The 14521-nt window shown below is 27.2% G+C and overlaps 3 protein-coding genes across 3 annotated transcripts; 2 read left to right on the top strand and 1 right to left on the bottom strand.

The window, feature by feature from the left end:
* Nucleotides 1-2229: 2229 nt before the first annotated feature.
* Nucleotides 2230-2821, top strand: OCT59_026791 (uncharacterized protein; the record flags this gene model as incomplete). The annotated part of the gene is made up of 3 exons (XM_066143451.1): nucleotides 2230-2290; nucleotides 2584-2708; nucleotides 2801-2821. The coding sequence occupies 3 exons, from the start codon at nucleotides 2230-2232 to the stop codon at nucleotides 2819-2821; spliced, it is 207 nt and encodes a 68-aa protein (XP_065992970.1).
* Nucleotides 2822-9140: 6319 nt separating this feature from the next.
* OCT59_026790 (uncharacterized protein) lies at nucleotides 9141-10284 on the top strand (the record flags this gene model as incomplete). The annotated part of the gene is made up of 7 exons (XM_066143450.1): nucleotides 9141-9143; nucleotides 9251-9385; nucleotides 9707-9738; nucleotides 9806-9853; nucleotides 9937-9991; nucleotides 10128-10170; nucleotides 10256-10284. The coding sequence occupies 7 exons, from the start codon at nucleotides 9141-9143 to the stop codon at nucleotides 10282-10284; spliced, it is 345 nt and encodes a 114-aa protein (XP_065992969.1).
* Nucleotides 10285-11828: 1544 nt separating this feature from the next.
* Nucleotides 11829-12790, bottom strand: OCT59_026789 (uncharacterized protein; the record flags this gene model as incomplete). Its single annotated transcript, XM_066143449.1, has 6 exons — nucleotides 11829-11932; nucleotides 12054-12127; nucleotides 12193-12260; nucleotides 12347-12468; nucleotides 12566-12620; nucleotides 12692-12790. The coding sequence occupies 6 exons, from the start codon at nucleotides 12788-12790 to the stop codon at nucleotides 11829-11831; spliced, it is 522 nt and encodes a 173-aa protein (XP_065992968.1).
* Nucleotides 12791-14521: the final 1731 nt, after the last annotated feature.

Below are 14521 nucleotides of genomic sequence, written 5' to 3'. Positions count from 1 at the left end.
ATTCACTTTGCTTTATTCTGTTTATATTATTAAAAAGATCCTTTTTTCAATTTAATTATTAAATTTTTCATTTCTTTTTGTTGAATATATCGATATTTGATTACATTTTCAATGTTATCTGATGCAACTATTGTAGAAATTTCATAGTCATTTACAGATAAAGGATCTGTGAACTCTAACTCATCAATCAATATCAATCAATAATTGTAATTCATGTCTAATATCTTCTTCACAGTCAGAATTATTTGAAGAACATTTAGAATCTTCCATGACATTTATTATCCAAAGTTTTTTCTCCAGACGACTATGAAATTTAATTCTTTTAAGATTTTTTAATTCACGAAGTGAAGTTTCTACCGAGATGACAGGGATTTTCGCACATACATATGTCGCTCATATATGATAATAATATACGACAATCTAAATGTCTTATAAGTATTTGAAAATTTTAATATCGCGGAAAAAAGTCTTTCCGGGGAATGTTATTATTGGGAAGGATTCCAATTTTAGCCAACTGTTAAAAATCGTTTTTTTTATATACTATTTTCCAATTGGAGGTGGAATTGGATCACCTTCTTCATAAGGATCATAGCCTTAATTACATAGCAATTTTTGATATTGTGTTTTTAACCTATAAATAATACTTTAATCTAATGGTTGAAGAAGTGATATTATATTAGGTGGAAACATCCAAGCTTTTGAATTCTAATAGTATCAGACAGAAAGAGATTTTTTTTCAATCCCTTTAACCAGAAGTATTACAAGTTGCCAGAATGCTAACACGTTCTTTAGGACGTTTTTTACAAAGTAAAGGATCATGTGCTATTGTTTTACATGATCCTAAACGCAGTTTCATCACAATTCCAAATGTCTCTAAACTCATAGTCGAAAAATTTCTTGTAATTCAGTTCTCGTTCGTAGAAATTCATCAATTGGAAACCAGCCAGATTCTCCTCTAAATTTAAATGTATGTAAATTATTTCTCTGTTTAAAGTTATATAATCATCATGCAAATGCTGAAAAGTTATTGATGTCAAGTAAATTAGCACACTCTGTTGGATAATGGGTCCATTAATAGTTAAATTTCCTGAAATTTTCTGATCAACCCAAATGCTCGTTACTTCTGGATAAATACTCGAAAATTATTTGCATTTGGTAAGGTAGTATCAATGGAAAGCCAATGTTCTGATCTTTTTAAAATATCAGAAACTATACTAGTAAAAATTCCATATTGTGTCGCTTTTTCACAAAGTTCTTTCTTTTGAGTTAATTTAGATTTCTTTTTATGTTTTTTCTCATGCTAAAGTAGTTTAAACGGAGAAAAAAAAAATGTCTAAATGATTGTCGAAATAATATGATCAAGATTTTTTTAATATAGTATAGATTTTGGTTCCAGAAGAAAAATCCGAAATAGTGCCAAATCCGGTTTATCAAAGATCGATGAGATTGCCTGTAGATGAATTCCAAACAAGTTTCTAATTTGGGCGAACTTGGTCGTACAACTTTTTTATCAATTACGATTTTAATATTTGCCGTAAGTTCTTCTGGTAAAGTAGCTGTACCTAAATACTTCTAATAATTTCGACTAGTATAAATAATGTTTATTTATTATGATTATAAGACTCTAATCAGAACGTTTGTATGTAGAAATACATTATGTGTGTAGAAATATATTATTATAAAAGTAGGAAAACTGTGGGAGATCTACTTAATTGAATTTTCTGTCTAAAATAATACAACTTTTTGTATTGGAAGATAAAAAAAAAAATGCAAAATTATGAAAACATATTTGGTTTAAAGGTATAGTAATCATTATATCTTTTTTTTTTTATTGTCGCTTTCAATTAATGTACCATTTCGAGCTCATTCTCTTAGTATTTTTGGTTAGAAAAACCTTTGAGTATCATTGAGTCTCGTTTAGCTGGATAACTCTAGGTGTTAATTATGCTCCGGTTGATCATTGTGCTCTACGATACGCTTTCTAAGAGTCAAGTTGTTTGGGATTGCAGCTTAAAATGGGCGGTAAATTTCTCCTAAGGCTAAGCACTTTTATCTTTTGATGTAGTCCTTCCTTCTTAACAATTGCTGAAAAAAAAATCACTTTTGTTTAATAATTCAACACGTTAGTGGCTATTTTCGTATACTTTTTATATTTTCTTGTAAATTTCTTGCAATCTATGTATTAACATTAAGGTTCCTTAATGGCCTTTTCTTTTTGTGGTATTAGATATGTTGAATCAACAACCAACAATGATATTCGAGTATTTACCAATCCAACCCTTATTATCTTGTAAAAAATTAAATTAACATCAGTAACATATAGAAGGCATTTATATATCGAGATACGAGAAGACAAAGAACGTCTTATTGAGAATTGGCCGTGAAGACGAAAATTAAATCTTGTAATTATACCGTACAGTTTAATTATTTTATCATTTCACCAAGCTGTTTTCATCGATATTAATAATCAATTGTCCAATTTTATAAAAATTCACCACTGCAGATTAAAAACAAAATAAGTCTTTAACAATACTTTCGTCAAGTTAGCCGTAGACGGTTGAACTGGTTTTTGAAGCGTATAAGGTTCTGTCGTAACCTTGGCTTTCTTTGGTTGTCGTCTCCCACCAGAAGATTGGTTGGAAGAGTTTTTAGTGTTATCGATCATAACAACAGGCTCAAAATTTCATACATATTTTGATAATAATAATGTAAGAGAAGTTGTGTTAGATCTTTTTTTTCTTCAAGTTTTTTTTAATGTACTTAATATTATGTGTCCTAATATTATGTTCTATGGAAACAGGATTTGAAGTTTAAGTTATGATCGAATTATATAGTTTTAATTATTGTTGAATATGCCATACAGCACATCATCATCGAAATTCTAACTATGGGCATGTTCTCTTAGTCTCTTACGCCACAACCTTTGATATCAACAATCACGACTCGTGCGTCAACTGTCAACTCAAATTTTGTACATTTTTCTTCCTATTTTTTTAAAAAAAATCATGTCTTTACTCACTGAATGTTCTAGCAACATACTCTATTTTCTTGATAAGAGAGAAAACCAATTTTATTCCCAGGACAAGCATATGATCATTAATTCCCTCTACAATAAGATTTTAGGAAATAGTTTTATTACTCTCATAAAAGCTGTTCATTAATAAATACATTACTTTCATGAAGAGGATGATTGTTTTGTAGAACATGTCAGAACCTTGCTTGACTTTAACTGGTACAGTTGTTCAAGAATATTCGAATAAGAAAGTATTGCTTTTTTCTTCGAAATTAGAGGTAAATATGAAGTTATTGTGTTATTGTTTTAATTGAAGCGTTAGAAGAATTTATAAAACGCGTAAATTGTTCATATTGTGCATTTTTTATAGTAAGAATTTTCTATTAAAATTTATTTATTTATTTATTTTATTTATTTGTTTTTTAATAGGTGCTATTCTTGCTTTAAAAGAAGGATTATAAGATCGTTATAAGGTTTATTATTAAAATTTTCTTGTTCATCATCAAGTTAAATCATTATATTATATCCTTTTCTGACTATGAATTCCTCGTCCAACTTTAGCTATACAGAAACTTTTATTTGTAATTATATAGCGCCAAAATCAATAAGAACGGAAAAAAAGATCGGAAGATAATGATAGATCAGAAAGATTATTATAGAAGGACAGGACTAGGTATAAAAATCCTAAAGTTAAAATAAAAAAGAAATCACAAAAAAACCTCTTTGGTAAGAATTAAATTTTACATGCTATATTTTTTCAGCATTTATTATTGAAGATAGGAATCGGGTTTATCATCTTTTTTTTTAGGTATTGTCGTTACAAGATTTTAAGGAAACTCAATGATTAGATTTAAAATTTTAAATCATCTAAGAAAGGAGCAATTATTTAAGGCCGCACAACAGGCCTTTTTAATTTTATTACTTGGTTAAACCATGGATAAAAGGAAGTAATGTTAAAGTTTAATATTATTTAAAATTTAATTAGATGGATTTGGGAATAAGAAAATACAGGACATTTGCACACCAAGTTGGATTAATTTTTAGATGGAACCATATTATACGATTAGATCAAATATTATTTCTCGTATGATAAGATCATTACTAAGCTTTAAATGTTGTTTTATTTGTTTATTAATGTTATACATTGGCTTTTTTAAAATTATACTTTATTAATTATAATGAATGGATATTACGTAATAAATGGCATAGCCATAACATGGCGTAACAGACAAATCTTTTAATTTATTTTTACTATGTTGAAACAAAAAAAGAGATTAATAGAAAGATAGCTTGAATTTAGTGAATTAGTGTCAGATAAAATAGATAAAATGGAAGACATTGTTAGAGAATAAAAAGATGAAATAAATCTAAATCACCTTTATTTATTTTTAAGAATCGCTTGTTTTTTGTGCTGTACCTAAATTAAAATTGCTAGAAATAGTTTAGTGATGTGATCATAATTCCGTTTGGCATTAATATAATTGGCCAGAGTTTTGTTCTATATGATTAAACAAAACGGGATATAGTACAGCGATTAGCGTTATTGTTAGTTTATCACTTATGTATCTGATCGACTAACAAATAAACAAATAATCGCACCAATTTGTGGTGGCTAAATTAACAGTTGATGCGTCAATGTACTACTATTTATGGCTATTGTTGTTTATTGTTTTTGAACCCGTCTTTGATTATCTTGAACTTTCTTTTATTCGCCAATATACGTCCTGCAGCCTCAATGATTTATTTCTTTCAAGTTAATATCAGAATTTCCATTACTACCTCTATATTTACAAATTGAGAGATAAAAAACTTCACACGAGCTCATTTACTACAATATAATTGAATTTCCCTTAGACGCGGATAAGCAAACATAAGCATTACATGAGCCATCCTTTTTCACAATGAAATATTATAAAATGGCTTATTATTTTGCTGATTTATATGTCATATAAACAGGTTTGGGGCTTAATTGAAAGATTCGAAAATTAAAAAAAAAAAATTCATTTTTCCATTTAAATCACACGAATTCCTTTAATATTTCCGTAAAATTCGCCTTCACCAGTTTTTCTTGAAAAACATGGTGAGAAAATACACAATTTTTGCTGATTATAACTAATTTTGTTTTTTTGACTAACGTATTTTTTATCTTGAATACAGGTTGAAACCCTAAAATATTAATTACAAAAATTAATAGAGGTAAAGTGATCACTATTCTTGTTTTGAATTGAATAATCACTTTTCGAATTTCATATTGGATCATTTCAAGTTTTTTTTAATTAAAATTTAAAATATTATACAGCATACCGTATGGGAAAATTTTAGAAAAAAACATTACCAACTCATGCGGAACTATAACCTCATGATCTATTATCACTACTCGTCCTGAGAGACGGAATGAGCGAAACTGGCTCGTAGAAGTACGTGATCCATTATCACTACTGGTGTGGATCCCAATTTTCTGAAAGACAGAGTGTAGAACTGTCTTACAGAGAACCCGGCTCATAGTACCTTGTGATCAATTATCACCACTGGTGTGTATCACAATTTTTTGAAAGACGGAGTGTATAACTGTCTTACAGAAATTCTTGAATTCCATTCCTTACGAAAGAATGGATTCAAGTATTGTTCATTTTTGGTCGAAGTGTCGAACCGAACTTATAATGGGCGGTTTTCAAATTTGAATGATAATTACTTCTTTAATTATAACTAATGATGCTCATTAGTTATAATTTATTATTTAAATTATCATTTAAAATATTGTTAATGATCAAAATCAGTTATTATGGTTATTATGGTTTTTAGTGTTTATATTCACTATATTGTATCTATTCTATTAAAACATTTGTATTCACTATATTGTATCTATTCTATTAAATCATTTGTATTCACTATATTGTATCTATTCTATTAAAACATTTGTATTCACTATATTGTATCTATTCTATTAAATCATTTGTATTCATTATATTGTATCTATTCTATTAAATCATTTGTATTCACTATATTGTATCTATTTTATTAAAACATTTGTATTCACTATATTGTATCTATTTTATTAAAACATCAATATTGTAAAACATTTGTGTTCACTATATTATAATAAAGAATTTTATTCATTTTATTTGTTAAATATTACGTGAAAAAAATGTGAATCGTTTATTATAATAAAAATCAGAGTTATTAGTGATCTGTAGTTGCAAAATAAATATTACAATGAAATTCAGTATATAATGGAGTAATCGATTATTATTATCCATGAATAATTTTGTTCCGAAGCAAAAAATTATTTTCAATTTTATTGGTTTAATATCACGGGAATGTACAGTACATGTGACTACAAAATCTTCATAGTGTATTGTCCGGTCTCCGGAGTGACTTAATTATTTCATTTTAAAAAAAGTAAAAATTGTTATTTGTAATAATAACTTTGGCCGGTAATCTGATTATTTCGTTAATTATTCATATAGTATCACTAACCACTAACCAGCATTCAGTATTGACTAATACTCGTATAACCAAAAATAATGTATAAAAAAAAATTTTTATTAAAAAAAAAAAGTGAATTTATAGATTTTATTTTCCAATATCAATTTGAGTTAATAAATAATACAAAGGTAATAAATAATACAATAGTAATAATAAAAGAAATAAAAAGTTAAAAGTGTTGAAAATAAGTATACAAGTAAAATTAGGCCCGTATGCCGTAAATAACTTCTCCGAAGTATATAAGTGTGGAAGTAAATTCAGGCGCGTACGCCGTATATACCTCGGAGAAGCTTGCCTCTCCAATTTTTATAGCATTGTTAAGGCAACTTAAAAAGAGAAATAAATAAAATAAGTCTAAATAAGTTGTGGATCAGTTTAAGTCAGTTTAAGTAAACAATCAAATACCGAATCTATTTCTCCTTGATATTTGCACTTTCGGCATAACTAATATAATAACAATTATTACGTAGAGTAATAATTGTTATTATATTATTTATGCCGCTCATCAATCTGGCTACTGTATATCGAGGCAGCCAGATTGATGTCTCCTTCTTCTTGAGCATGACTTTAGATTAAAAAAATTAATAAAAGGAATGAGTTCAAAATAAACTTGAAATTTTGAAATTGATGACTATTCAGAATAAGATTAACGATTACTGTACCTAGTTTACTTGTATAATTTGTTTGAAATGTATCTAAGAAATAAAAATACGTTAGTCAAAATTTAAATTTGTTATAATCAGCATAACTATCTCATCCTTTTTCTTACTTGTGAAAGAAGAGGAGTTGTTGAAAGATTAGAAGAATTTATAATGTGCATTAATTTAATGTTAAAATATTTTTTTTGCTAGAAGTTCAAAATTATTTTGAGTGAATAAGCCCTAACCTGTTTATATAGCATATACAGTAAATCACCGTAATGATGATAAGCCTTTTTTTGTGAAAAAGGGGCCCATGGTAAATGCTTATGTTCCGCTCATCCTCTTTTTAGTGAAATCCAATTATATTGCAGTATATGAGCTCGTGTGAAATTTTTTATCTCTTAATTTGGTAAATATGAAGATGGAGATAGGAATAGAACTCCGATATTGAAAGTTTGAAACATAATTGACATTCTTCAAAAAAATCTCTAGCATATATTTGGAAACAATAACAACTAATCCAACCGTAAATAGCACTGCGTTTACATAATAAGCTTTTGGCGTCATCATATGTTGATATGATTAGTGAATTCAATCATATTATCATATATAATATGGAAATGATTGTTTAGTGTATATCGTCTCAAATAGTCTTAATTAATTAGTAAAAATAGAAACGTTTTATCGTACAATCTTTGTCAGATTCTTTAACATGAAAAATTAACGTTTTCCCGGTTATCTGAAATTTTATGTAATTATCACCTTTCGAACATAGAATATAAAAAAAACGAGAAAGAGTTTAATTCAAAGTCACAGCCTCATAGGATCTTGTTCTTTAGAACTTGCTGCATCTTCTTGTTTTAGTCCCTCAAAATCTTTTATTATCAAGTTGTTTTATTAAATGATTTTGATTTAAGCGTAGATTATTATTTTATTCACAAAACTGGAAAACAAAGAAAAAGATACAACTGGGGAAAGGAAATTCTATACTAAAGTCTAAAGGATACTATTAAACTCGCAGATATATCTTTCAAGCCCCGACCGTCTGTTAGAGTGTCGATCTCACCTGACCTATCAATTAAATTCATATGACTTGCCGAGATCTTCAGATTTTTTTCAAAAGGTTGGAAAAACAGGCGCCGAAACTCTTAAAATATTAGTGTTAGTTACGTCGTTTGTCAGCCAGCTTCTGCACTATATGAAAGGGTTCGACTTTCGTCATTAAGTCATATGATAGCCTTTTTAGGACGTGAGATAATTAATTAACTTCCGTAAACTATGAATACCAAACGCTGACTGGTTTGGCGTTGACTATTTCTATATGGAACCATTAATTTTTCTTGTTATGGGACCTATCAAACTTGCATCCGAAGGTTATAATGCCGAAAGATTAGCAAGTAGGGTTTCTAGTAGACCTTTGTGGAGGCCAGCTTTTTACATAAAAATTGAATTTAGTTCTTTGTTCTGTATCGTTAAGAGAAACTGATTTCGAGGGCATTGTCTCTGTCGATGTTGGATCTATTAGACTGAAAGGGGTTTGGCTTGTATAATTGAGCCGGTATATCCGATGAGCGATTAACAATCAACTTGAAACTGATGGGAATCTGTCTGTTGACCGATTAATTAAAAAAAGGTAGCACTTTTATTTCTGTTAAAGGGTGCTGTTACAATATGATTTCTTCCCGAAACTTGGATAGAACAAAATTTTGATTTTAATTTATCAAATGAGTTTTGAAAATGATTCATTTTTACATCCGATCAAGCGTGGGTAAACGGTGGAAATCTTAAAGTAGTCATCCAATATCTAGCACATCTAGCACAAGAAATGGGACTTGGTAAAATCAGCGGGAAAAGACTTTGTTAAACAATAATATTTTGAAAAAAAAAAATTAAAAAAAAATATGGAATCTGGTATAATATAACTGAAATCTGTATATCTTAAATTTTTATTTTCGCATATGGGTCTCAGCGGGTAACCTTTAAGGTTGATGCTGAATATAATGGTAATTCTATAGTTCTGTTTGTGATGTTATTTAGTAATAATATTTTTTTTGTTATATCATCAAATTGAATCGTTTTAATAATAATTTATTTATTTTTTTTATTGTAGATATTCATTAATAGAAGTTCGAGTTCTAAAGACCATAGTGGTGATTCTATAACTCTGCTAGTGATTTCCTGGGGGGCAAAACAAGATGTCTTTCAGAAATCTGTTGCAAAACGAGATGTCTCTCAAAAGTCTGTTGTGTGTTTATGTTACATTCGTCATTAAACTGAATTATTATAATTTTATTTAAAATAATTACCCAACAAACAATATATACTCATTTTTGGCATGTTTGAACTTTCATCAAAATCAAATTTCAAATTTTTATTCTCTAAAAATAAAAACTATATCTTTCGAAATAAAAACATTTGCCTTAGTATTCTCCACGTTTTTAAAAACTTTAATTTATTCAACTTATAAAATATATCAACTTATCGCCATAATCCTTTCACACTTTTTTTTTTTTAATTACAATTTACACCACAACCAACGAGAGAATTAAAAAAAAATTAATTGAAGAAAGGATCAGAAGATGGTGGTGATGGTTTAAGGTTGCTATCCTAGTATGGGTTTCAATAACGTCTGAACGACACACTGCTCACATCTAAATTATCCCAGAATATACGAGGATGTGGATCACAATGTCGAGGGATTTGGGGAACCGTTGTGCGAGATGGATCGATCGCTTTGTGGGGTTCGCTAATATTTGGTTATTGTAACTCTACTCCACGTATCACCTCGTTCCTAAGTCTAATAATAGAAAATGATGATGTTGTGGATCGAATAGTGACAAAAAAAAACATAGTATGTAAAGGACTTTAAACTTGCAAATCTATTTTAGCAGTTGATTTTTAGAAAAGTAACCTCGAAACTTTTTTGGTAAGAATTTTTGACAAGAATTAATTAATTAATTTATTTATTTTTTTAAAAAAAATTATAGACAATTTTGGAAATCAGATTCCTTCGGGTTTTTGCGCGAAAAAGTAAGGAATTCTAGCTCTTGAGTAGATTGCTCTTTTCTTGATGATTTCGAATTACATTTTAAAATTGGAATATTTCTTCATGTAGGATGTCTATCAATATATTTGTATATTTAAGCGCGTTATATAGGATATTGTACACAATTTTCGATCAATGAAGAGGTTGAGGATTACAAGTACAAAAAAAAAATTATTGAAGTATAAATTTTTTTAAAAAAAAGAATATTAAACCTTTACCACGAGTTCGTCAGCACTAAAGCTTTCGGATTTCTTCTTACAATAAAAAAACATCAAAATGAGGTGAGAGATAAGCGAATAATAATTTATTCTAATCATATATAACAATAAAATATTATTAATTAATTAATTACAAAAATTATAAATCACACCATTGGTGTTCAACACCACAGTTATATGTATTAATTATTTTTTTATTTATCATATAATTTTTTTATTCTATATTATTAATAGTCTAATTAAGATGTTTCCATTAATAAAATATTATAATCCATATTGCAATATTTAATGCTGTATCATAGATAGGGACAGAAAATTTTTTTAAAATTAGATCGATATCTATATTTATTATTTAAAATGTACTTGATTAATACTTTCATCAATGAGAATGGTAAATGAACATGGAATAATCTCTTAATGGGTGAAATTCTTTATTTTGATATTTTAACAATAATATTAATCACATTTGCATAACTGATCTTTAACCTGTTCCCTTGAATATACTAATAAAATTCGCGTTTATTAATTATGATTAAAAGAAAAAAAAATTTTTTTTTTTGATATTCTGGAGAAGAAATAATATCTACGTAATCACTAATATTGAAACTATCAGTGTCTTCCATAATTTATCTAATGATTTATTATACCCTTTATCCTGAGGAATGTTAGATGCAGTTGGGCGGATACCACCTATCTTAAACCATGCAGTGCGCACCATCCCTTCATGCTCATAATGGCTTCCCTAATCTTGATATATATATATATCCCCCTCCCCCCTTGAATATCATCACATTTGACACAAAAATCATTTCTTTTTATGATGTCTGGTCATTTTAGAACAAAAAATTCCAAACCCCTTGCAATAAAAATTTATCGACTTCTGAGCAAAAAAATAAATTTAAGGTATTAATGTTTAATATGAAACCTCCAAGTTAAAAAAAAAAATAAAAATGAATTAATTAAAAACCAAATTAAAGACTTACCCTTGGAATCTTCCTTAAATGATGCAATGAAACTTTTAGATTATAGTTGCTGATAATTAAAATTAACATATCCGTAAGCGAAAAAGACAATCATCAACATTTATCCGTATGGCAAGATACGCACTGCCACATGTAGAATTTTATAAATTGTAAGACACGTACTTTCATGTGATCAAATATTCAAAAATTTTAAATTTTTTAATTAAAGATTTTTATTTAAAAATAAAAAATAAAAGAGTAAATTCATTATTAAGTTTCTAATTTACTTAATTTGTTGAGCGACTTGTCCCGCATACACCTATAGATCCCTTTCATACATAAAAACGATATTGTATTGGGTTATAAAATTTTCCACTTCATTTCATCCTTGTAAGATCAACTAATCAACTATAACGCTTCATGGATATTGGACATGCTCAGAGCCCGCATTGTGAGTGAATTTCAATTGACATTTCTCCCAGGTTGTAGTTCAGGTATAGAATCGTTCGCGAGATATCTCCTTTCATCAACATTGTCCTTTGCAGTATAACAAGAATTTGTGGATTCTGTTCATAAATGATGACAAGAAGAGAGATATATATAAAAATAAATAAATATAAATATATGTGTGTGTGTAAGCATATTTATAATTTAAATAATTAGAGAATAAGATTATATTATATTTACCAGTATAAATTTTTACATAATCTTTAGGTATATTAGGAACAGTTGTCTCTACAATTCTCCAAGTAAATGCATTTCTTGGTTCAGGATGAAACGGGGAATGTCCACTAGATATTTCCCATAATAGTACACCAATGCATACTTATTGAGATGCAAACCAAGATTTGCTAATTTAATATTTTTTTGAATTAACATCATAATATTGAAACGCTGTTATCAGATGCAATAAATAACAAATATTAAAATTATAATATAATAACAATACAAAATAAGAAAAATAAGAATGTAAAATTTACCAAATCATGATGCGCAATTCCTTCATTATGTATGGACAATACAACATGAAATAATTGAATTGCCATATTGATTTTATCTTTCCAGATAAGTTCGGCACTAAGAGCACCGCAATCAGCGTATTCTACCGAAATTTTGAAAAAATTATTTTAGGTCTCACAAAAGGTAATTATATTTTATATATATATATATTTCAAAAATATTTAAAGCATTCATTATACCTCTTATATTGCCGTAAAAATGAATATTATTTTTACCAGAATTTACTTCAATCTTCTAAAACATGAATGGAGTTGTTTTAAAAATTTGATATACGTTAAAATAAAATTCACTTGTATAATAATTACCTCTTCAACAACTTTCTTTAGACGGCAAACTTTTGCCATGTTTCTGGAGCCAATTCTTTTAAATTCACGTTTGTTTAAATTGCTAGTATTAACTTGCATTTTTTTATTGTAAAATAAAACAACTGAGCGTGATTATATGCAAATTTTTATGTAGATTATCTTGTTACTGATTTGTTAGTTGATAATGCATAAAAATGGGCTGTGGAAAAGCGCCCTGGAACCTTACGTAATATTACATAATACTGTACATCTTATATTTGCGCAGCAAGAAATATAAGGTGCGAATGCTACTACTAAACTGCGTATTCCTTTATGCAAGCATATATCGTTGAATGATAAAACATATTATCGTTTTACGAATACCTTTTACGAATTTTATTAAAAGGATTTTATATTATTTTTATTTTATATGTTCTCTAGAGTTAAGATCCAAACACTTGCAACGTATATTCAATATTTCTTAGTTCTTAGAGTAAGATTCGGATTCAGATTCCTATTTCTTTTCAACTTCTATTTGGATTGGATCTTAAATTATATAGCATTATGTAGCGGATTGTAAGTTGTAACATTTTTCTTTACCCCTTTATATAATAAATTGTATCGTACTGATACTTTAGGTTACACTGATATTAATTCAGGCCAACACTATAAATTTAGCCAGAGTTAACATAAAGGTTCTATCCAAATCACATGACATAAGATTTAATTAGCTATCTGGAGTTTGTATAATGCTGGCAAAAGTTGGGTTTGGCCTGCATTATGATTCACTGATAACCCATATATAATGATAATTTGGTATATTGATATATTTTGTAAATGCCAAACACATACATACTAGCAAAAAATAATTGGAATTGCAAAAAATATGATAAATAAAAAATTAATAATTAAAATTTCTTCAAATTTTGTAAATTCTTACTAAATATTACTTATATATGCTGCCAAAATTATTTTAGGATGTTATAATTATAATTTAAAATACTATAATTCATTCAGTTTATATGTAATTTACTATGTAAAGTGCCAAAATAATTTGGGCAATATATATAATATTACTACTATATATTTATAAATTGTCAGCCTTTTATTTTATTTCTTTGTCTACAATTGATTTTTTAATTTAAAAAATAAATTGTAATAGTATATTTAATCTATAAAAAATCTGAAAATTTTAATATAACATTTAATTGCAATTTATTAAAGGTTAAATAGTTATATATTAAATTTTATATTAAACTAATTTTATTAAGAAATCAAAGTTTCTTTATTATATTAATCACAACTTAGTTCTAACCTTTAATTTTAATAAAATAAATTAAATTCAAAATTAAATAAAGGATTATAATAAAGTTTTTTAATATTACCATATATTATAGGCTATAGTATCCTGGGTATTTTGCAAAAATTGGAGGTTTGACTAAGTACTAAATAAAACTTAAAAATTCCATTTTTTGCAAATATCTCACAATCTACCAGTTCAATTTGAATGATCATTTTTTATTTTGACAAAAAAAGATAGTTCAAATCTGATCACTAGATTACGAGATAAATGTAAAATACCCATATAATTTTATGAAATTTTTCAAGAGAGGTACTATATATAGGAAGGTACTATAGCTCATAATATATAGTAGTTTAATAATATTTAAAATATTTGGAAAAATGTCAATTAAAACAAATGTAATATATCTAAAATTTATTTTATTTTAATGATTATTAATAATATTAATATTAATTTATAGAAAAACTAACTAATTAAATAACAACCAAATTTTTTTTAAAAGTATATTTTTATGTTTATAATTTTTTATTATAATTATATATGTTGAT

The sequence above is a fragment of the Rhizophagus irregularis genome, chromosome 6 (assembly GCF_026210795.1).
Source record: "Rhizophagus irregularis chromosome 6, complete sequence".
NCBI classification, from domain to species: domain Eukaryota; kingdom Fungi; phylum Glomeromycota; class Glomeromycetes; order Glomerales; family Glomeraceae; genus Rhizophagus; species Rhizophagus irregularis.
This window is presented reverse-complemented; position numbering and strand designations above follow the sequence as displayed.